The 25,121-nt window shown below is 45.7% G+C and overlaps 1 protein-coding gene across 1 annotated transcript in view; it reads right to left on the reverse strand.

The window, feature by feature from the left end:
- Positions 1-25,121, reverse strand: part of LOC130492578 (E3 ubiquitin-protein ligase TRIM11-like) — a 56,834-nt gene that overhangs the window by 16,437 nt on the left and 15,276 nt on the right. The window contains exons 2-4 of the mRNA XM_056866339.1: positions 2,212-2,418; positions 1,498-1,593; positions 284-514 (exon numbers count right to left, since the gene is read on the reverse strand). Of these exons, the coding sequence (XP_056722317.1) occupies positions 284-514; positions 1,498-1,593; positions 2,212-2,418 (534 nt within the window). The remainder of the gene's footprint in view (positions 1-283; positions 515-1,497; positions 1,594-2,211; positions 2,419-25,121) is intronic.

The following is a 25,121-nucleotide window of genomic DNA, read 5'->3' on the forward strand; positions in this document are numbered from 1 at the left end:
TCCTCTTGTGTGCGTGTGCATTTTTGCACACCTATCTACACGCAACCAGTATAAGCTGCTGTGTAACCGTGGTCTTGGAATTCCAAGACCATGGTTACACAGCCCGGATAACCTACAAGAACCAATGAACTCTGACCGTGAAAGCCTTCGACAGTATAAGCTGCATTCCCCGCCACCCACAGCCATCCTCCTTTAATGAAATGGAGCAGGAGGAGGCACAGAAAGGGTTTGGAGGCAGCCTTCTCCCAAAGGGGAGCCTGGGCTGTTCCTGCCACACTCTTACCTGAAGGAGTTCACTGGCCGGCTGCTGACACTTCTCCTCCATCTTCCGGATGAGGCTGTCCAGAGAGGAGAGCTCCTCAGAGAGTTTGGCCAGGTGCTGGTCCCGGTTTCTTGCCACCTCCTTCTCCAGCTCTTCCATCTGGGCCAGCACAAGCTTCTCCTGCTTATCCAGAAACTTATGCAGTTGCCTGAACTTGGTCACTTTCTCCTGCCGCTCTCCTTTGGTTTGCTTCTGAGATGGGAGAAAGAATAAAAGAAGAATACAGCCAGTCTTTGCAGTGGGAAGAGGGACCTTAGGAGACTCCTGTCAGAAGGGCACTTTTGACTTTCCCAGAGATCGCATCAACATTGGGTAGGAAAAGAGAAAGATTCAGAAGGACCCATCCAAAGTTCACGGGAATTATCTTTGCATTATTTTCTTCTTGGAGTGGTTTTACTTTACAAAACTTAAACATGTGCTGCAGCTTCTCACATCTTTCATCCCCATGCATAGACACTATGGTTATTTCCAGAACCCTTTTTATTGTAGAGCTATAAGAGGATAGATGTTCACCTTATGTCAGGCTCAGGCGTCTATCCCTAGCATCCCAAAAGCACACATGCTCAGCCAGGTGTGATCCTAAGTAATGCTACTTTATTAGCAGCAAAAGGGCAGTCAGCTTCTGTAATCTGTCTTTTTGCTCCTAATAAAGTAGCAATGCTTAGGATCACACCTGCCTGAGTGTGTGCGCTTTTGGAATGCTAGGGATAGACGCCTGAGCCTGACATTAGGCTGCTAATAACTTTAGGTCTGCGGTTTACAGGTTAAAAGCATTCTAGGCAGGGAAAGCAAAAGCAGTGAAGTCACCACAAGATAGTGGTTTTCAGGGAGAGAAGCCATAACATCATAGACTCAAGATAACCAGTGGAAATGAAACTGTACACAGAAGCTGAAAGCTTGAGAACCAAGGCCGTGGCGTGATGCCAAACCCCCGGCCTGCTCATGGCAGGAGCCTGAGTTCAGGCTAACTGCAAGGGGCTGACACCTTAATAGTCACAACAGTTCTTTGTAAGTGGTCTTTCATTAACTTTTCTGTGGGAAACCAGGCCATTCCGAATGAGAAGGGACCACCTTCTTGCTTGACTTTTCTGCATTTTGTACTCAGTGTCTCCCCACGCCCCCCCCCAATGCACATTTCCAGTGTCTGTTCACCTCCTAGCAATAAGAACACTTACCATCAGGTCTTGGCTTTCCTTCACTATACAGGCTTTATACGCCAGAATTTTTTCCTTCTCCTCCCGCAAAATATCCATACAATTGCAGAACTGATCCTGGAGGGGAGAAAGTCCCAAACTTGAAGTTTCCTCCTTTTACTATACCGTAAATCATAAAGCAATACTGTCATCAAAGCCCAAATTAGATATAAGTGCAAAAAGTCCCGCCCCATGCAACCCCTGGGCAAAGGGTTAACAGCAACTCTGGGCTAGCAATTTTTTTTTTTGGGGGGGGGGTTAAATTCATATTTATTTGCTTTTTTTAAAAAAGGGGTACAGGAAAGGAAAAAAAATAAGGGAGGGGACAGATAGGGAAAAAACTTTTACAAATCGTTTTGCTTCCGTGAAGAATACCATGTAGGGAGGAATAGTTAAAACCTTCTTCCAATAGGCTGCTGCCCCCTGGTGTCTTGGCAGGACAATCAGACGGCCAGACATCAACACAGACAGCCCTGAAGAGTGCCAACATCCCAACGACACCCCCTGAGCACAAGGGGAGGGAAATTAGGAAGGGAGTAGCCAAGCCAGGAGACGAGCAACAAAGAAATGTGGTAATTCCCCGTTTGGGCCCAAGGCGTTTCCCTACAGAAAGTGTCATGGGACACCCAGGAGTGCAGCTAGAAAGGATCCCACACATGATCTTCCCCACCATCATCCACTTTATCGATTTCCAACCTTGTATTCTTGGGAAGCCTCCTCCACAGGAATGATTTTGTGATCGTTGTGCTCCTGGGACTGGTCACAGACCGCACAGATGAGGGCTTCATCGTCCTTGCAGAAGAGATTCAGAAGCTCCTGGTGCTTCAGGCAAACTCTCTCTTTTCTAGCCGCCACGACTGCCTGATGCCAACAACAAAAGAACCACGTTGGTTTTATTTTCCCCTCCATATTATTGAAATCTCTCTCCATACTTGTAAATATTGGACATAATCAGTGACTTATGCAGAAAAAATATATTGTAAAGGAGAGAGAGATGTAACCAAGCTTTTATTGATGCCTCAAAATGAGGCATCCCTCAAAATGAATCTGAATCTCACAGGACTCCCCAGTGAATTTGCCCTCAGGGCAGCCTTTTCTGCCAACAGATCTACAGGCAACATCCTGGAAGGAGTTCTGGCCACCGTGATCATGGGGGATGCTCTGAAGACACTTTTGAAACAATTTCAACATTTTTGTCCCGGTACAAATTCCAGGTCTCGGAGCTGAGGCACAACAGCCCTGGATCCAGCCAACTTTGCCATGTGATGCAGTCATATCTTTCTCTGTTCCTGCAGGGCTCCCCGCCTCATTCCAGACTCACAGGGGTTTTATTCATGGCACCGCTTTCCGTCTAGAGTAAGGGCGGAAACGGTTTAAATGTTTTTTTCATGATGACCGGGTTTTCTCTACCTCCCGCGTTATGCTGGATTCTTCATTGAAAAAAAAGCGCTTGCTTCCTAATGGCTTTCTCCCTCTCTCGCACGTCAATCTTGCTTTCAAGCCTCCTGGTCCAGCCCACTCTTACCATAAAACCTGCAGTTTACTAATCATCCAGTAGGTGTCGGTGTTCACTGAGATAGCAGATCCCCAAACGGGAAGTGAAGCCTGTGTGCACGTTTGCATATGCTCAGCGGGACACGAGTGTGCATGCGCGAGGTCTCAGTTACAAACAATGCCCGCCAGAAGGTGGACCCGGGACGAGCTGCGCCACCTTCTCTGCTTCATGCAGGTGCGGGGGCTGTCGCTTACGATACACAACACACCTCGTCGGTTTGCCCTGAGGGAATTTCGGTGGTTTGCGGTGGCCATTGAGAGCCTCGGTTATCCCCGGCGCTCTGCCAAGGAGTGTCTCAATAAATACTTGGAAATGAGGGCTGCCATGCGCAGAGATGCTTCCAGCGTGTTTGTGTCCAATCCTGGCTGTCTGAGGAACCGACCATTCCTGTTTGAGAGGGTCATTAGCACCGCTCCCATTATGGGACCCGCCCCTCCCCCCAGTTCAGAGAGCGAAACAGGTACGTGTGTGGCAGTTTACCATTTATCTACGTTACGTTCTTGCATAACATGGGTGCTAATTCAACTGATCACGTGCCCTTCCCGGGCTTACCACAAAACCCACCCGCAAGTGAGGAGGACGGGTCATAGGATTCCTTCTTTTACCTCTGCTGTCCCTTTTGAAAGCTGGGGGGGGGGGGGCTGGCCAGTATCCATTTGAAAAAAGCGGGAGGTACTTGGGGTGGGGATCGAGGTCGTGGGGTTTGAGGGACAGAAGTTCAGTTCCACTGTGCAATTGGCCAAGCTTGCATTTCTTACAGGATTACTTTGGATTCCCTGGGATCTCCAGCTTCAAACTCAAGGTTGCCAACTCCGGTTGGTGTGCAGGTTTTAGTGGGGGTGGACATTATCATTGATGAGAAAGGTCATTATGACTAGTTATCGGAATGGATAGTGATCATGAAGCTTCCCACCTCTCCCCATAGAAAGAATAGAGATTTACAGCAAGTGCGTGGAAAGCGCTAGGACTACCCCTTCAGTGGTTTGCACGGCATTAGACCAACAGAGGAGGTTTGCCAATGCCTTCCTCTTTACTGCAGCCACGGTAATCATCGGTCTCCCATTCAAACACTGACTAGGGCTCACCCTGCTTAGCTTCTGAGATCTGCAAAGATCAGGCTGGCATTGGCCATCCTGGTCAGGGCTGCAGTACCCTTAGGAAAGCTCAAAACAGGAAAGATTACAGTACAAATTTTTTTCCAGCTATTTGCAGACATCTTTAAATAGATACTCATTTAAAAATAGAGACATATGCACACACAAATACATACAGCGATCATCATCTTTTGCCAACCAGGAAGGACTGACGCTCTGCGTGTTAGGACCAAAACCTGGTTCTTGGTAACTATAAATCAACAAAAACCTTCCATTTGTTACTGTCTTGGAAACTTTGCCTATTTTGCATGAAACTTAAAGAGCTGCTGTGATGTTACAGATTGCTAACATTTCTTGTTTTTTATGCTATCAGCCTCACAAATAATTTCCTTTCTGTTATGAGCACATTTTATTTAATAAACTTATTGACTTTATATTGCAGTTTGATTGACCATTTTTGGGTCTCCTGGCTAAATCCAAGTGCCTGAGTGTGTGTGTGTGTGTGTGTAACAACCAACTCTAGTGTTTTGTGGCAATAAGCCTCCCCTGGTAGAAGCTCTACTCTGCAGGGACGGTTTCAGCTTGTTTTGACTGTTTGGAAATTGGCTGGGGAAGAGTAGCTCTCAGCTCCTCCCTGGGAAAGCCAGCCTCCAGGTGGTGGGTGAAGACCTAATGCTATTACAACTGAACAACAGCAGACAGAGATCAGTTCATCAGGAAAAGGCCTACTTTTGGAGGTAACCTCCATTATGGTCTTTTCTACTCTACAAACCCTGCCCTATTCAAGGACTACCGCCTCAGTCTCCAGGTTTTTTTGGAGACGGGGCAGGCGATCCTACTAGAGATACACCAGACAGTATCTGGGTGGTCCCTCAAAAAAAGGTTCAATGTAAAGGTTTAAACACACGGTGAGAAGGAAGATTTATGCCATGGGACAATGGGATTAACAATGCTTGCGTGGAACTACTGCAGTACTGAGTATTTGCTCTATGGTTGACACTAAGGTGGCAGCATAAAAGCGAACACCGTCTTTTTTACTGCCATTTACACTTACGAGGGTTGGCTTTATTGCCATGATTGGGATAGTAGGGTTGGTGTCTTTATGCGATGCAATTATGTGAGATGAAAGGTTTCATGACATTTGCGCTCACTCATTATTTCTCCCGTTGCAGATGAGGAGATTTCGGAGGGCCAGGAAGCGCACAGAAGGTTGCTGCGACTAGAACCTCCACCAGCACCAATTCAAGGTTAGACTGCGATGCTTGCATACCTTTTTTTACTTATAAGCTAATACGTCCACAAGTTGGGAACTCCCTCCCGATTAGGGTTCAATGTGATCTTTCTCCTGTCACTGTGCAGTGTTTGCTGTTTTTAGGAGCGGCTTCCTTGAATCACCAAAGCAGTTACAGCGATGAGCGTTTCTGTAGCTCCACAAATTAGCACCGCTTTAACCGACGGGAGTGTTGTAACACTATCCAATGCGTCGTGGGGGAGATGTTCTGCTGTGAGTTCTCCCAATAATATTCCTAAAACAAGTCACCTCTCGCTTGTCTTTGCTTTCCAGGACGACACCATGGATGCACATTGGAGGAGCTGACAGAAAAAGTCCGTGTCTTGGAGCAGACCATGGAAACTTTCAGTAAGTGCTCAACCAGTGCTCATTTGTTTTTTGAACACCAGACCAGTAGGACACAGATTATTCTAACAGGTAAAAGATTGCCCACTCTTTTTTTCCCCCCCTCTGCACTGAGACGCTTGCTTGAGGCTCGCTGTTATGGCTCTACCATATTACGCGCTGTGTGTTTTGCGCTGACCTGTAGTAATAATCATTTCGGTTACATTGCGCCAGTACTCCTGAGGGTTTACCGAGAAGGGAACTGTTCAACATTTAAGCTTTTGACAAGGGGCCAAACATAAGGGGGAAACATCGCTTGGTTATAGCTTCTTAGCAAATTTTTTCAAGGTCTGTACAAACTACATATAATGTCATGCGTGTTAAACAATGACATTTGAATTGGGGGGAAAGCTATTCTCAACCTTCCCGAACCTTGCCTTTCAAGGCCAACACTGATGAAATCGCCAGGTTAGTATTATTTCGGTTTCTTTCATCCTAACAATCCCTGCTTCCTTAGCTTTGACGTTTTCTGCTGTGGTTGATAACCCGACGAAGTGGGCTGGTGTAGAACAGTGTCATTCAACCTTTTGTGGACAACAAAGACTACAGCGGCCGTCTGCTGGAACATTACTGCCGTGTGAATACTGTTTTGCGGTGCTCGCATGTCAACCTACCAACTAACAATAACTTTCCTTATTGTTTTCCCAACAGAGACGCGCATTGAAGAGAGAGTTGCGGCGGTTGAGGCCAAGACGCAATGATGCCTACGGTTCATATGCATACATTGATATCTATGTTAGTTCGACAATCCCTTCCGTTGAAGGCTGCCCAGATTTTCATTAGATGGTTATTAAGTTCTTTCCTTCTGTAATGCGGTCGGTTGTTTTTGGGATTTATTATTCAGAGGTGGTGCTCCATTTTGTTTGCCTGTTTGTGTCATTTTTGTCTCATTAAAACATTTTTCCATTGCTGTCCTGTTTACTGTGCTCAACATCCCTTCACTTAATGCTGCCTTATCCTAAAATTGCGGCATTGTTAGCTAACGGTGTCATTCAATCTGAAATTGGAGGTGGTTTGCTTGGGCAACTCTGTCCACCACTTACACAACATGTGTAGTCCCTGGCTTTTTAATTCTTTGTGCCACCAACAGGGGATTGTGTGAAGATCTGGCTAAGCAAGAATGCGGGAGTGGAACTTCTACAGCTGTCTACCGCCTCATGGGAAGGATCTGGTTGACCAGGATTTTTTTCCTCCACATTGGCAAATTACATTTGCCATGACACAAAATTTGTGGTGCTCTGAGTAACATTGAGGTTGGGCTTGCAGAACGGGAGGTACGGTGGTGGGGTTCATGCAGGCTTGGCAACTGCTCTACAGACTACAGAGGGTGGGGTTCGGCGCGGGGAGATAATTCCATTTAGTGGAGCACGGTTACAAAAGACGGTCTGATTATATCCAGATGCACATATCGAGCTCAGCGGGAGATTACTGGAAAGAAACATACAGCTAGTTAAAGTAGGTTGGAGAACAAGCCCCAACCTTTTCTAGAGAGTTCTCTAAGCAACTTCACAAGGAGCCATTTCTGTAGTATGTGGGACAAAAAGGATTCACTCAACCGCAATGAATTCATTTTTTAAATATTCAACCAGTGAAAGGTTACCGAGGTTTTCAGAACTGAACTTGCATCTCTGACTTGATTAGAAGCTTTGATATTGCTGTGGGGAAAGCTTAGGGAACTGCTGTTAGGGGGAATTGATCCAATTGCGGGAAAGAGTTAAAATTGATGGAAATATACCACAGGCCACACAACCAGCTTCTCCAAAGGTATAACCAGTCCTGAACTCCGTCTATTCCCCTTTGTGACAATATGCAGTCTAATGGGCACCACCTTGACTCTACTTCTGCAAAGAGTGGAGAGCAGGCTTTATATTCGGTTTCTAGAAAACAACTATATAGCATTGTGTTCCAAAGCATTGTTCATAAGCAGAAGGTGACAAGTGTTGCCACCACCTCTGAAACAATATTCAATACTGTTACTTTGCTTGTAATGTCTAAGAATGTTCAGATGTCTTAGAAGAGCACAATACATACTATCAATTCAATGTTGACTGGAGAAATTGCTCCAGCGCCCCGGTGATGGTGACTTTGCGCAATCACTGGTTTTGGTTAAAAATAATGCTTGGGAAACCACACATCTTTTTTTCCTAGGCTTCAAGTGGGTGTCTGCTGTGTTACAGTCAAGCTCTGACAGAACATATTCGCTTTTTGTCCACATGTGCATATAGCTAGACTAGTCAGCTGTGTCACATTGTTTCTTGCCTTCTCTTATCTGAGCCCTCAGTTGAACATCCGCCTCCCTTATCTCCATCAGTGACCAATAGTGCGGCGGCAAACACTTCATGCACTCCCCCCCTTCCAACTTGCACTCCCCCCCCTTCCAACTGTACACACAATCTCTGTTGGCAGCATACAGAACATTTTGCGTCTGCACTGGAGGCCTGAGCGCTCGTGCCCCGCTGCGCCTGGAGGACATATCTAAGCCTTAGCCACTAAGCGGCCACAGGGAGGCAAACAAAAAAATCGACCACGCATGCGCGTGCATCCCCTTGGTTGGGGAGGGGAAGGGGGAGGGGGTGTTCTCATTTGCAGACGTCAACTGGAACTCAGGGATGCATGGGCTAGGGGACATGGAGGGCAGTGTGCATCCGCCCCCGTTTCCATTGCGGTGCGGGGGGCACAATGTTTCCAAAACTTAAGACATGCATAAAGCTGGGGATTGCATTTGCAATTTCAAGCTTTTTAGTACTAATCCCATTAAGAATAACTCCCCGCTGCATATTTTGCAAGACTGCCCAGGGAGAGCGCACTCTTTCCTCTTTATAAATTCCAATGCTGGATTCATTGGAAAATTTCCCTGTATAACATGGTTAAAGACTTGCGTTCTGCTTGGGAAATTTTGCATTGCATTTGGAATTGAGGGGCGCTTGGTGCAACTATTCTGTTGTTGGCAAGGAATGACAGTGCATTTGTGTACCATTGAATTTTCCAGACAGGAGGGTCATGAAAGATGACAAACGTTATACCAGCACATCTTGGATACACTGTGATGCTTTGTTTTGGGCCATGGCAGCCTAAAAGTCCACCTGGAAAAGAACATCCTTAGAAATGACAGGTAAAAAAAGGCAAGTGCAAGACTCTAGGATGGCATAAAATGTATTAGGGGGGGGGGGATTAACAGCCAAGGTGACCGCGTTGATAGTGTTTGGGAGTGGATTAATGCTCCCCATGTTGACAATTTGCCTCTGGAACCGAGGGAGGTGTTTCAGGGCGGCTTTTTTAGCCAATGCAGCCTATTTTTCCTTTAACTTGAAAAGTGAACATACCACATGTGCGTGAGAAACTCTGTTGCCGGCCAATGTGTCACCTTGGAGAGCATGCAAGTCAACGTTTATTCAACTCTGTCATTCGCGTCAATGGGCCTTCCAGCCTTCACCATTGCCTCAAATTGGCATTCTGAACGTTCATCAAAAGGCATGCATTTAAAAAGGATATGTTTGCCAGTGTGTTGCATGATTTATTTTATTTCTTCCAAACTTTTACAAATGCAAAAACTTGCCACCCATATTGCTCCTGAAAAAAGTGCACCGGCGCCCTTGCACAATGAAATCTTACCCATTCACGCACTTTTTGCTAATTTTAAAAATGAAACAGTGACCCTGCAGAATACAATCCCAACACAGGACACCTCAAGATCTAGTCAACAGGTCACGTGGGTCTTGGGGCTAATGCTGATGGGGGCTCCACGGGGTTCCTCTATTTGCATAGTTAACCACGCCCAGGGCGTCACCGCGCGGTCTCTTCCCCCCTGCCCATTCACACAACAACCATGACGCAGCGCAGATGGACACGCATGGAAACAGTAAATATGCTCCGGTTCCTAGAGTACAGGGAACTTTGCTTCGCAGATTTCCTGGATAGATCCATGGATTTCTGCCTAGCCGTGTTAAGAGAGTTCGCTGTCCTCTCCCAAATTTTGGGAAACGGAAGGCGGTCCTCACAGGACTGCCTTTCCCGGTACAGTCAGCTCTGTGCTGACTTCCAGCAAAACTTCAGTCTGGGCGACCGGGAGTTGCGTGGGAGCAGTAGCACCGAGCGCCAGGAGCACAGAATGATGCTCAGCCACTGGATCGCCTCTGGAAGGCCACCTATGCACGGCGATCATCAGCAGTCTAGGCAAGGTAGGGTTAGCCTGGGGGAGCGCCGCAGTGATAATTAGTCTTTAGCTCCTTTTTTGGAGAATGCGTAATTGCCCCACCAACCAACTGCGATGCAAATGTGCATCTCTTTGATCTGCAGAGCAACACTCTCCTCGCTATTTTGGTGCTACTGATCATTTGGTTGTGAAAATTCCCGTTTTGTTTGGTTTTTTTTTTCTAGTAGTATGTGGGGGGGGGGAAGGTGTAAATTCTTTAGTCGGTCTGATGGGATGCCTCCAAAAATTTATTCTTTGCCCGCATGGGCTTGCTTGCAACCGCGCGCTTCAGTTACTTTCTGGAACTTCGAGCCTTGATGCGCACATTCAATGTGTGATAACCGCGCATGCGCAATTTCTTAACTTTTAGATTATAATTGCAAGCCGGCCTTTGAGCGGGGAAGAGCAGCGACGCCGCCTCTTTTTATTTGCTGACGGTGATCCGTCAGCTATAATTGACTGTCGACCCCCACAATATTAACTGAGGGAGTGGAGATCACTAAAATCCTTTCAGTTATATTTTCGATATCCCTGTCTCTCAGCTCTTGAATTTAAAAAAAAAAAAAATGGGCTGAGTGGGAAGCTAGATGAAACAGATGGGTTTGCCAGTTCACAAAAGCCCAAGGCATGCATTACGGTCATGGAGCTGGCCATGGTTAGCATTGTGAGCACTGCGTATGCGTTTCATGTAGCCTGGATGAGCTAGGAGAGTAAAGATTAATGTAACTTTCCTATTTGCTTTAAGCAGCGAGGAGCTCTATAGGATTATGGGATAATTATGGGATAATAGAAAATTGCTGTTGCTTTAATATCCTTCCAGTAATATGCATGACAAATAACTGTATTTTTTTCACAAACAGAGGAGCTTCCTGATGCGGAGCATCAGCTTCCTTTGGAAGGTGCTGTTGCGCGTTTTAGAGATAGTGGTGAGTAAATCAAAGGTTCAATAAAACTCAAAACTTTATTTGTCCCCATTAGGTGATCTGATAGACATACTGCTCCCTTTTCAAAATGCCATCTTTGAAAATGCAAGCCGCTCAATTTTAATGTGCAGCATTGTCACTTGCTTTAGATATAATTGCTGAGGATTACCCAGCAAGTTCAAACTTCACTGATGGAAACAGCGGAACACGTGCCACCATGGCCAAGCATTACCCCAGATCAAGAACTGTCACATCATAGCTACCATTATGACAACAAATTACTGCGCAGCAAAGCCAAAAGAGATAATACACCCTGTTTTTATTGGATAAACATTATATCAAAAAAAGATTTGGGATGCACTTTCAGGCAGGGAGGCTGAGCCACGCCACATGCTGCTTTAACTGCAATGACGGCTGTAATTCAAATGGACTGTCAATACAATCCTAGGGCTGTCGCAAATGCACCTGTATCGTTGGACTAGCCGCGCGTGTTGACCTTACACATCATGCCCATTCATTTCAGTCTCAGCATACTTCTACTATCCCAGGCTGCTGTCATCCCATACGCCGCGTTCTGTAGCCAGGCCTAGAGAACTTAAAGCGATCTTCCACTCACAATTTCTTGTAATTTTTTGGGTGCTGTGACCAGTTCCAAGAAAGCTACTTTACCTCCATGCTCATTCATGGCTCTCGTTATCCACAATGGGCTGGCCGGTCTATCGGACAGTTTCCCATTTTTCATCCTGAAAGTTGGGGTGAAACAACCTTTGCTCCCTTTCTGGCCAAGGGCAGTGCCAGCCTCCAGTACGGGTGGGTTACGGGCGGTTCCTGCTCGCATGACCGGCACAAGCCGGGTGTAATGCGAAAGGAAGAACTCTCCTCATCAACCATCATCACGGTGATGAGTCCCATACACCAGATACGCATTAGATCATACCCCACCGGATCTTCTTGATGCTTCAAAACTGGACTTTTTCAGTGCGGGACTGGAAATGTTCAGGGCGGAGTATGGTCATGCTGACAAACTTCCAAAAGAAATTAAGTTCATGATGCTTGCCCACTCTCAACTTGGAAAAAGGTACAAACTCAAGCAGAAGCTTGGAGAGCGATTGGTCGCTCCCCCATGCCTTTCAACCACGGCCAAACATTGGCATATGGAAAGTGAGCGGGGGGGGGAAATGCTCTAGGGCACAGCGCAGGCTCCATGTGAGAATGACCAACCTCTCCCACGTGTGCGGCATTACTGAACTTCACAATGTATGATCTCTTCATTTAATATTTTTCTGTTTTATTATCCACAGACGGCAGTGTTGCATCAGCTTTGAGGGAGGTAATGAGAAGGGTTCGTGTCCTGGAGGAGCGACTGGAGCATTCACGTAGGTACTTCACTTTCGCGGGCATGGTGTTTCCTTCGAATGCGCAGTCTAAATTTTGTTATTGCTGACGATTATCCATCGGTCATCAGTAAAACATTAATAGCGTTTTTAACCACAATGAACTGTGTGTTGCCGACATGCATAATTGTAATTTTATTCCAAAAACCATTTTTTTAATTTGGTTAGTCATTACCCATTGTTCATGTGGGAATTTGGAGCTATCAGAAAATGTACATGCACATGTTGCCTTCCGGCAACATGCCACGCATGTTGCAAAAGTCAGATCTGTAGACCCTTCAGTTGTTATAAGCCTTCCTAGCCTACTTAATATTTCCTGCAATATAATCCATGGCTGCCAACCTACTCACCATGTCCAAATTACTTCGTTTATAAATACAATAGGAATCTAACTCTGATTGGTTAGAGATGGTTACAGATGCGCTCAGACCCTTGGTTTTTGATATGAAGAGGTTATTTTGGTGCGTTCAGAACAAACTGCCCCCCAGCGACCCACTCATTTGTTTCATTGTTTGAATTTTTCAACAGTTGGACGCATTGATGCACGGCTGGACACATTGGAGGCGCATCAGCACGGTCGAGGACCGGATGTTTAAGCACTGCACTTTTCTTTGTATTGTGCGACCACATTGTTGTTAGATGTTACATTGTTTTCATGTTTACTGAGTTGTGTTGTTGTCAAGATTGCACTTTTATGGTTTTTTTGCTGCACTTATTTATGCACCCTTTGTAAAGTTAATAACTGTTTTTTCAATGAAAGACAAAAACTTAAGACATGGAATATTCTTTTGTTAGAATCAATAAGTGCATACTGGTGGCTTCCACAAAAACACAAATTTGGGCTCACTTAAAGGGCTGGTGATCGTTAGGGGGGGGGCCGTGAAGGTTGGAGATGTGCAATATTCGCTGTCAATTGAGTTCGATGGTGCTGATGCTGAGGGATATCCTCTGTGGAATTAGCAGAGCTAAAATCTTGATGTGGGGACATTGTTATTACGTGCTCTCTTTTGCGGGGAATCAGTTGGTGCAGATAATTAGGCACATAATCAACTGACTGCTGTGCCCGATGGTCCCACCATTGCTCAAGAATGTCCACCATTGACATAAATTTATCCTTTACAACCTACATGACATGACAACAGCACATAAGAACCTGATTGGGATATCTCAGTACCAGCAGGTGTTTTTTCCGGGATGCTGAGTAAAGGAAGAACCGTTCCAACTTTTCTCCACCTGCCCTCCTGCCAGGATGTCAGGAAACCACGTTTCCACTTGTATCAGTGGCTTTCTGCCCCATCATTTACAAAATCTGTTTGTCAATGAGGCGTTCACACACTTTGCGCATAACAATTGCCCAGTCGAGAAACCATATGTTGCCCCCGTGTCTTGTCACCCCAGCCTTGTCCCTCTGTCATCCCCACCATTTTTTTTCTCACCTTAAAAATCTCAAACCATGACCACAATACTGTGAGGAATGAGGTTCACCCCCCCCAAAAAAAAAAATCTCTGCCTTGCATTCGCCACGGATGTTTTCTTATGCTTTTCTCAAAAGACAATTTGTGGGCCAAGTGTCAGTGATACCCACCAAAGGTCACAGCAGTGGGTTCATGAGTCAGTAGATAATCATTGGGAAATTTCCCCCCCTATTACAAAAGCACGTTACTACGTGGTCTCCCAAATTCCAAAATTGTCTCTCCTTCTCGAGAGAACAGCACGGGACTTCAGGATGGGGTGGGGGCGGGGGAGCATGCTTCGACTGGCATTCGGCGCCGTCGCACTTCTGTGCCAATTAATAAAAACCGCGAGAGCACGGCGAGAACTCGCGCATGCGCGAGGTCGCATTGGGCAGAGACAAAATGGCTTCCAGAAAGTGGAGCGAGGACGAACTGCGCCACCTCCTCTGTTTCATGGAGGTTAAGCAACTCTCATTCAAGCTTAATCGCACCCCGAGGCAATTTGCTCTTCGCGAATTAACATGTTTTGCCCTGTCACTTGAAAACCTGGGGTACGGGCGGCGGTCAGCGCAGGAATGCCTGAAAAAGTACACAGAGCTGTGTGCTTCCATGACCGGAGAGGGTGAGAGTCGGCATGCTGGGAGTCGCTCACGTTATCGGTACCGTTCCTTGGCCAGTGCTCTAACGATGAGTGATGTTCGCTCTCCTAGCTCTGACAGCGAGACCGGTGAGTGAGCTGAGTTAAACCCGTGCAGCTGGTCGCCACCAGAAGTTATAATGTGCGGATGCAGTGGAGAAGTGACAACCACAAATTGAGCTGTCACTGAAACTCCAAGTTTGTATTGCAGGTCGGTGGGAGGTTGTGAAGGAGGCCCTGAGTGTGGTTGCAGCTGACACAATGGCAAAAATATTCCCTTGTGGTGTCCTGGGTTTGGTGTGCCAATGCAAAAGTCCACATAACATCCTGAGCCCCTGCTCTGTAGAAGCGTTCTTTTGCTCAACACAGCCAAATTGCTAAGGGAGAATTGTTCTGTTTCTGTCTGAGGCGCAATTCAACTTCTACCCTTTTTGCCTTTTGACAATCAATAATCCAAACTTCTCCTACTTGCAGATCATGAGAGTGATGATGGGATGGAGCCCCCACCGCCAGGAACGCCTGATGCCTGCGCCCTGGCAAGGACTCATGGTGAGTGGTCGGTGCAGATGATGACTTTATGATGTGCTTTACAGGCAGCTGAACAGTGGGTGGTTATCAATCTTATGTTTTAGACATGAGATTTAGATGCATAGTTCCAGCACAAATCACTGTTCATGTTTGCCGCCCTTTTTTGTCCACATTTGGTCAGTTTACTGGTGCCCATGGGCACACAAGAGCGAATTGGAGGTATTCAAATGGTTATTTTGTGTTTTTTGTTAGGGGTTCTTATTGTAAATCAAGAGAGTGCTTTGAGAAAAGTATGAGATTATAGAAGCGCACGGAAAAAGGGTTGGGCAAGCAGGAGCAATTGCACTAGTATCCCCCCATGCGTTCACAAAAAGAGCAAGTATGCGTTTGTGGCATGACGCATTGCTCTGGGTGCATGTGATAACTACTGAAATTTACAAGGGGATACAAGAACATGACCAGCTCTAGGGATGTACACTGGATACTATTCTAGATCGCAGTTAAACCATGCACGCTGCTTTGAAAGAATTGAGAAATCTCGAATGCGTCCTAACTTTGGGTTTTCTGCCACTCTAATTCAACAGATGAAGACCTGCAAGGGAGTTTGGACATGATTCTAAAGAGGGTTAAGGCGATGGAGGACAGATTTGATAATTCAGGTGAGTTATTTCTGTGATAACATGACTACTTTCTTGACCTTCTCACGAGCACCTCGGTAAAGGTTTTTATGATGAGAGTTGATTAACTTAATGGAAAATTTATTCGCGATAATAGCGATGCAGTAACAATTTGGATGTGAACTTCTATGTATTGGGTATGAGCGGTAGATGACAGCCATTGAGGATCCCACATCAACCATGTCTGTTAATGGGTACATTTCCTGTGCTGGGAAATGCGGAGGGAACATCGTCGCTAAATGGTTCTTCCTCTGTCCCCAAAGTGCTGAAAGTCTGAACGTGATTCATCCTTTGATGGATATTGATCAACCATGTGCCCAAACAGTTTTCAGGGAATAAATTGTGGTAAAGGAACAAGCCATCGGTCACTGACATACAGTACCCACACGATATCTTGGGTAATTAGCAACCGGGGTGGTCAAAGGCTGGGCATAGCACTCTGGTAGACTCCGCCATTCTGGGTTTGTCGCACTCCAGCTGCTGTCTGCATTCAAAGTTAGGGCCAAACGCATTAACAATTATCTCTCTCTCTTTTGCAAAACCACGCAGTCGAAACCATCGAGGAGCGTTTGACAGCGCTGGAGGCCGCGCAGAAATTCTGAGGACGTAGATGCCCAAAACGATTGTCACGCTGACCCGTTGCAGCATGTCTGGGCTCTCAATTGTTAAGTTGTCTTGTTTCGTGCAGGGGGTTGCCTGCCTTTGGTAATGCTGTCAACCCCTAACTTTTCAATTTGATCACATTCCTGTTTCAGTTTAGCCCCATAAAACTTTCAATCTTCAAGTGTTCATGGTTTTCAGTAACAATACTGCTTCTGACAGCCAGGTTAGTCCCCTCGAGATTTGATAGTTTGGTTGCGAGGGTCATTGGAGAGGAAACATTGAGGGGGTAAGGTGGTGCTAGTTTGTAGTTTGGGGGACCATGCAGGAAATGGGTGAAATATTCTACAGTAGGGATGTGCAATTTCTTCTTCCGTGGCCTTTTCTCAAGACATCAATCCATCCCCACAACAAAAGGTACATCACACAGGCAACTGCCAACTAGCATGCACCTCACACCGCCCTCGCTGCTGTTGTCATTAGTTGCATGAGACAATATTTGAAATGCATGCCGAAACATCCCAGTCATGTTCTGGCCACAGTGCGTGGTGGCGAATACCTCTGCACCCATTGCGCGTCTTGGGGACACTGCCAATCGGAGCACTGTTGTCAGTACCACCAGATGTTGATTACAGCCTGACCACATTAAGCCTCCCCACCCTTTCCCGTAATAGCCGCTGACACTTTGGCCATACTCAATTGTTTGTGGCGTCTTAGCCAGTTCAACCAAACGGGCTCTTTTTTGGCGAGTGGCTGGGAGCGATTTTGTGTGCCAGTACCATCAGGCCTTAGGTTGCACTGACGGTTAATATGCACATCACAAGGTAATGATCAGTCACGGCTCCCAATATGGACAGTGCACTGTCTCCAACATACCATTGGCAATAAACAGAAACGGTATGTTGGCCCTAAGACAATGTCAGAATCCTGACAGCCAATACATTTTGGTTATTTCGTGATTCTGGAAGCAGATTCCCATATGTTTTACACGTTGCAATATTATACCTCAACTATTGAGCTTTGGTCAGGCGAGAAGGGAAAGGTTATTATGAAATAATTTTTTTAGAAAAACCATAGTTAAGATGGGTTTCAACAACAAGGCGCATTGCTGGAACTATTTACTGGCCATCAATAACCGTCCAAGCTCAACTTGCTAATGAGACCAGAAACAATCTGACGCGCACCCAAAAATACGGCCAGTGTGATAGCTGGAGATGGAAAGGTCTAGGTGATGCATGTAACTTTCTGCTTAAATTTAGTCTCAACAATGTCTAGCACTCATGGAAGTACTGCCTTCATTATTTTGTTTAAAAGAAAAAATTCATGGGACTGTTTCCCTCTAAGTTATGCTGCCCAGGTGTGTCCTGTTAATTAAATTGTGAACAGTCGACATTATCCTCCCACACTAAATCTCCCTCCTAGACACTCCCCCTGTTAACCAAGACTACAGGGCCAAACACAGACTCGTACAGTTGAAGCCAGAAATGAATGCATAAGGAGGTGAGCTGACATGTTATCTCCTTCTCACCTGTCTCCTAGAGAAGCCAGGTTGGACGCTTGCATAAGAGCCCGCTCATCCTGATGGGCTTTATTTTGGAACCAGAACACCCGCACTGGACGCTAAGACCTGTTCGGCCGGGTCATGATCCTGCATGCAGAGCTTTTGCTGGGGCTTCATTCCTTTCTTTCTAAGAGATGCTAATATGCAGATGGTTTCCTTACTTCAGATGTGCAATCTGGTTTGTTACTGCTCCACAATGTGTCCCAAAAGCTAAGAGCTAAGCCAGGGGTCCTCAACCTTTTTTGCCTGCAGGCACCTTTGAAATTCTGACACAGCATGGTGGGCACAGCCGAGAGTTGCCAGGTCTCTCTTCACCATTGGTGGGAGGTTTCGGGGGTGGAGCCTGAAGAGGACGGGTATTGGGGAGGGGAGGGACCTCGAGGCCATAACATCCAATTGCCAAAGCTGCCCTTTTCTCCAGGTGATATGAACTGTAGCGGCTGGAGATCAGTTGTAATAGCAGGAGATCTCCAGCTAGTACCTGGAGGTTAAACTGAAGCAAAGATGCACAAGTACTAGTATAGACAAGCTAAGATAAGGATAGAACGAGGCTCTCAAGCAACCGCAAAAACACGTATTGACAAGCGAGACAATGAACATGCAAACACGTTTCAAAGGAAACTTGGCAAAGACACTTGCACAATGGATGGTGTTTGTACACTCATTCCCTGATCTCCAAATAAAGAGTACAAAGCTGCAAACCTCCTCCCTTAATCACTTCCTATCAGCGGCCATCCTGCATCTAGACGTGATTACTGGTTAAGAGCTAAAGTGTTGCGTGAGGATTACAGGGTATTCTGCGGTGGTGACTTTTGTTAGGGTGGAGCGTGGGGAAGGTGGAGGGATTTCAGCGCTGGATATCCCTCTCCCCCCTTTCTTATGGTGGTGAGTATTTGGTGCTGAGAGGAAGGAGGACTCCTCGCTGTTTCTGTGGGGCAGAGATGAAGGAGACATTCTGGCAGTTTAAGCGTTGAACAAACCGTGCAAATGATGCGGGATGCTTGAGGTGCTGGTTTTGCCCAGGGCATGGTTTCCGGTGCTGAAGCACCGCAATCTATTAACACGGAAGTGGGCACTTCCGGGAACGAGGGCGCGTCATTACAGAGCGGACTAAGGCAACTCCAGTAGCCTCCGCCCCTCAGTGCCCCCGTCTCATTCAGCGTTTCTCATGGCCACGCCAATTTTTTTCCCCCAAGGTTGAGCTGTGGTAGGAAAAGCCGTGGGCCATGGCGCAGAGGGGGTGGACGCGCGCCGAGACGCGCCACATGCTGCGTTTCCTAGAGCAGAGACAGCTGACCTTTAGCGCCATCCTTGAGCGCCCCAGGCCTTTTATCATGCGCGTTTTCAGAGAATTTGCTGTCGCTCTAAACAACTTTGGTTATGCGCGCAGATCCACACAAAGCTGCGTTGCGCGCTATAGGCAACTGTGCAGAGATTTTAACGCATTAAGAACCATGCAAGGCCAGTCGCTTGATGCGCTGGAACGCGGAGCACATGAGGAATACTGCCAGATGACAGACCACTGGAGACGTGCGGGTCTTCCACCCACGCATGAAGGGGCGGAGCCAGACTTTTCTGGTAAGACGCAGAGCATTCTCATTAACCATCTTCCTTCTTTGTCTGTAATGCTGTCTAAGGTATCTTTTGCATGGTTACCGTTGCGACTGAGTATGGATGCAACTAGGAGGAACACCAATTAACAATGGAACTTGGCTGAGATTGTGCACATGCGCACAACACGTCTCATAAGTCTCAAAATGGCGGGGAAAAGGTGGAGCAAGGAAGAGCTGGACCATTTCCTCCGTTTCATGGAGTTGAGGGGACTAGCCTTCCGGGTTCATCACATGCCCTCAGATTTTGCCCTGCGTGAATGCAGGACTTTCGCTGCATTGCTGGAGGGTTTTGGTTATGGCCGAAGATCTGCTCTGGAGTGCCTCCAAAAATACAGGCAGCTTTGCTATGATTTTGAGTCTAACTTCGAAAGGCTTGCTGCTCCAACAGAGATATGGCATGCGGGCAAAACGTTCTTTGCTATGATGATGCAGCACTGGGATCCAAGTAGACGCCCAGTCCCTCCCCACAACCCAGGAGCCAGTTCTGGTGCGTTGCGCTTATGAATCCGCCCGCTGTCCCTCAAAGTAAATGTAACTGGGGATTATGTTTTATACTTCAGAGCATTTCCTTAGAGAGACATTGCTGTATCTTAATCTTGTGGAGGGGGTAAGCCCCCAGGTTTACTGTGTTGCATGCATATTTCCGCTCTACACCCAAATCTCCTCCCTTCTTTCTCCAGATGAGGAGCAGGATGACGATGCAACCACAGAAAAGATGCCATCGCGAGACTTCTCCGTTGGATTCAGGGCTACGTGTGAGTTGGGAAGAAGCTCACCGCACCAAACCAGGATGGTTTGGCTCACAAGTGGAACAAGCATTCACATTTGTGTTATTGGCCTTTTGCGATTATCGGGAGACTTTACATTCCCTTGAAGCACTGACCACCCAAAACACAACAGGGTACAGAGTAATTGCATTTGTGTGTAAGAGCAGATGCTGTCAACATAATAGCAGAAGCGCTGAAGCGTCAGTGCATAATAAGGTTAATGTTCTGAACAGACACCCACCTAACTGGGTGTCTGTTGTTGGGAGGGGAAGGGTATGTGAATGTTATTCAGTTTTAATCACCCATAAATGGATGGAATATTCAGCATATTAAACCCACCCCAATTCCACTTTGGAACACAGGCAGTAAGTATGCTGCAGAAGTAGTCTAGCGAGTGGGCATCCTTGGGGCACCCTGGTAGGCCACTTACTGGATTGATTATCAGACTTGATATGTTATGCCCTTATCCAGGTGGTGGCTTCATTGTGTTACCCTTATCCGTGCTCCCAAAACGTAATAACCACGGTTTTGTTCCACAGCAGCACAGGGGGAGTGTGACTGCATGCCGCTACTGTCAAGACTCACTGCCTTTGAGGAGACCACACAGAATTCAAGTATGCATGCTATCTTAGTAATGTGATGAAATTCCCTTTTTCTTGAATCAATGATGTCCTAACCAGTTGTTATTATATCCCATGTATTGGAACGTCTATGTAAATACATAAGCATTTAGCTATCCATTCTCCAAACCCTATGCTTTGTTACTCAAACAGGGAGTAAAACCCATGTCCACACACAGCATATGCTGTCAGTAGGCTTGTCTCTTGACTATCTTGAGTGATAATGAGAGTGCAAGGGGAGAGCGTGGATAGAGAAAGGCACCCTTCTCCCCCAAAATGGCCAGAAAGGACTAATTTTGAGTACCAGCAGAAAGCTGATAGATCACATTTTCCAACCTAGCCTTTTGCTCTACTTGTCTGTCATCTGCAAACCCACACAGTCCCAGCTAATGTGAGTAATCCTTGTGTCGCCACTCAGAGGGGGAGAAAATGGACGCAAGGCGAGTATTGCTACCAGTTAAAATTGCCATTTCTATATCTTTGGTCAAATGAAAATAGTACAAAACAAAACTCACCCCAGCACGCACAGAACAAATCATGTGTGATGTGCTGGAAATTATGTGGTGCAATGGTTTGGCAGGCTTAAGCCCGAGTTTTTTTGTTCTGCTGCCCTAACCCACGCAAAGTTGCGTACTGCTGACCTCACGCACGCAGGGTTAGTAAATCTGAAGGGAGGCAGGAGAATCTCTCTACTAATAGTTGGCAGAAAAAACTTGGCCCAACCTGTCAGTTATAGGTTTGTGTTTTTTACGTAAATCTGAGGAAATGTACTCCCGTCTCAGGACAGACAAAAATTTATTACAAACCGCTTGGCAATCTAAATGAGAATTCCATGGCTTTTCCGGCATACCACCTGTATGGGTAGAAGACACTGATGGATCACCTGGCGACGCTGTCAGCCAAGACCGTCTCGCCTGTTCAAGTGAAGCAAGAAACACCCTGTTTGGTCTAATGAATTCTAAGGGAAGTTGGAAGGGGTAGATTTTTGGGCGGAATATTTTGTATACGAAACTGCACTGCACAGCACTGCAGATGGATGCAAGCAGTTGCAGGAGTCCTGTAGAATGGCGAGCTGTTTAATAAAATGTCAAAAACTCGTTAAAGCGGTATCAATGTCGAGAGTAACCATGACTAAACACCAAATCACCCTGACATGCTCCTACTGTTTTCTTTTTTCTTTTCCTTCTTCCCATGCAGTGGAGAGTCTTGAGAAACGTGTATCCGCATTGGAGAAGAGGCTGCTGATGTAAAGTGGGGGAAGAATACCACATTTGTTATGCGCCCCACATTGTTCATTTTTCTTTCGCGAGAGTGTTCACTGTTCAGTTTCAGACATGGTAGCTGTTGCGCTGTTAACCTTGATTTGTTCGCTTCTTTGTGTGTCACCATGCCCCTTAACAGTTGATGCCTTACATTGAAGTTAAATAAATGTTGTTATCTTTATGACAGGACTGAGCTACACTTTGTTACTCAAGCAGGGAGTAAGACCCGTGTACACACACGGCGTATTCTGTCGGAGAGCGTGGATAGAGAAAAGCAACCTTCCCCCCCCAGAAAAGGGCCAGAAGTGACTAATTTGGACCAGCCACACAAATATTTAAAAAAAACCTCCCTCATGATTGTCATTTCTTAATTTATGTTCCCCAAAGGGGCGTTTCTCGCAAAGGGCCCCCAAGAACAAATTTTAAAGCACAGTTAGAAATGCTTTTGACAACAATATGAGAGAAGGATTGCATGCACTAAATTTCATGACTAGTCACCTGTCATTCATGCCATTAAATGAAACCTAAAATATTCCAGTTATGAATCAGTACTGATGAATGCTAGGATTTGCAAATTTCATTAGTATCTCAAATTTTTAGAGTCCAACAACTCACTCAGACGTTTTCTAGATATAGACCGAGTTAACATGTAAGTAGGGTAAGATTGCCGTCAGCTGTAAGAATACAGCTGTAAGAATTCCACAATGATAAGCGTCTGAGAAAAAATATTGCATCAGATGCCTGTTGTATCTGAATCAGATACCACCCCCTGTCCCCTAACGAAAAAAAAAGGTTTTCTGTGGCATGTTTCCAGAATGTAAGCACAAAGTTCACATGGAGGCGTAATAGTGACTGTCTGCGTAATTTTTCCCTGACGCATAAAGCTCAAACCTCAGGTAACATCCGGTATCCCACCCCGAGCCAAATGGGGACCATTAAGCAATGATCTTTTGTAAACGGACGTGGTAGAATTCTTTATTCTCACCTTAACTGTGGCGCAGGGCAGAGCTGCCAACAAATGTGCCCCAAGGGCCTCACCCATACACCAAAGAAAAACCTCACATCTCTCACAGCATGGGATAATTGCTGTTTTCCTTCATGGGAGATTTGTCCAAGCCACATCGGAAACATTGGAAGGAAAGGTGAGGTGTAAATGAAGTAAACAAAATACGTAATCAGCAGAATGGCACCGCAGACAGTGTAATAAAATTCATTGAGTGGGGCCAACATGCCTTTCCACAGCCTATTGTTTTCAATATTTTCAGTTAAGAAGATCAATTGTCCACTGGGGTAGGGGGAGTCGATCTCTTCATTTAACAGTAAACCTGGCAACTGACAGCTTGCCGCACTCAGTCACCGATTCTGTTAAGGGAAAGGTTCATTCTCAAACGATTTCAGTTCCTCCGCTATAGCGAATAGGAGTGCTCAGAAATATTTTTGTGTGCCAATTAGACAGAATGTCAACACAAAGTTCACATGGAGGCATAATAGTGACTGTCTGCGTAATTTTTTCCTGGCGCATAAAGATCAAACCTCATGGAAAATCCGGCTTCCCAACCTCGCCCAAATAGGGACCATTAAGCAATGATCCTGTGTAATCTGACATGGAGGAATTATTTATTTTCACCTTGTTTGTTTGCCAGGACAGAGCTGCCCACAAATACGCCCAAAGGCCTGACCCATGCACCATAGAAAAACATCACATCTATTACAGCATGGGATAATAGGCATTTTCATTGATGGAATATTTTTCAAAGCCGCATCAAGTAACACAGATCAGGAAAATTGGAAAGAAAGGTGAGGTGTAAATGAAGTAAACAAATACATAATCAGCACAATAGCACTCATGAAACTGTTATTTTGGGAAGAGAGGGCAATTAAAAAATTTCTCCCTTTAGGGTGGAAATTACGAATTCATCTCCATGCTTGGTTTCTTCATCTCCATGCTTACTTACTTAACTATTTAATAAATTATCGATCCTGCCCTGGCTATCCTGTTCGCATCACTTCTCACAAGCTAATCTGGTCAACCCTCCTTTCTATTGGATTGGAAACATGCAAGGTATTCAAGGAGAGGCAGACAATGGGAAACCACCTCTGATTGTCTCTTGCATTGAAAACCCTATGCAGTTTCCATCAGGACTGTGCAATTCCTTTTTTTGTTTCATTTTACCGGTCCAGGTTAAATAAACTCAGAAAACCCCCAGGCGCAATAAGTCTTCACTTGACTAGAATAAGAAATTTTTTTCACACTTGCTTTTACACCCACTCAACAGTTAGCAGCATCTATTCATGTACTTTTTACAAGATAGGATAACATGGGGTAGCTTGGTTTCTGTGCAGAAACCAAGGAAAGAGTATTTATGCAGTAAGCTGCCTTGCAATCCTTTAGAAAATAACCGCTTCCATTACGGGCAACAGTGTGTATCTGGTTTTGGGTGATAGGTGACATTTTTTGGGACTCTTCGTCCAATTTATGGATGTGAGCGTGCGATGAAAAAAATAATAATTAATGTTTACTCAGTAATGAATTTTGAATTCTGATGGTTATGTATATCCCAGTTTACAACATACACTGCCGGTACAGTTGAGGGTTACTTTATTCTTAATTTAAACAGTTCAAAATAATACTTCTCAAACAGTGTTTGACAAAACATTGCAAGAACCCAAAAGTCATGCAGAAACACAGGCGTTGTGTAGCAACCATTCCAGGTCTGCGTTTGTGGTGATATGTCGTTAGCGAGCGCCAATGGGGGCCCACGGTCTTACCTGCGGGGGGAAAGGTTAAAAAATTAAACCTGTGGCTGCCTTGCCCTTTAATGTGCAATTCTGCCAGCACAATGTTGGTGAACAGCATTAACACGAACACATCGATTTAATATCGTTGTTATCCGGCAGTTAATTTTAACTCAATAAAAAATTAAAGCTGTGCCTGACGTGCCCTTTTATGAGCAATCCCTCCAGCTCAATGTTGGTGAGTTGCATTAACACGAAAACATCGGTCTAATATTTTTGAAAACCGCTCGGTTATTATAATGCAAAGACAAACGCGCT

This window comes from Euleptes europaea, chromosome 1, assembly GCF_029931775.1.
Source record: "Euleptes europaea isolate rEulEur1 chromosome 1, rEulEur1.hap1, whole genome shotgun sequence".
Classification (NCBI taxonomy): Eukaryota; Metazoa; Chordata; class Lepidosauria; order Squamata; family Sphaerodactylidae; genus Euleptes; species Euleptes europaea.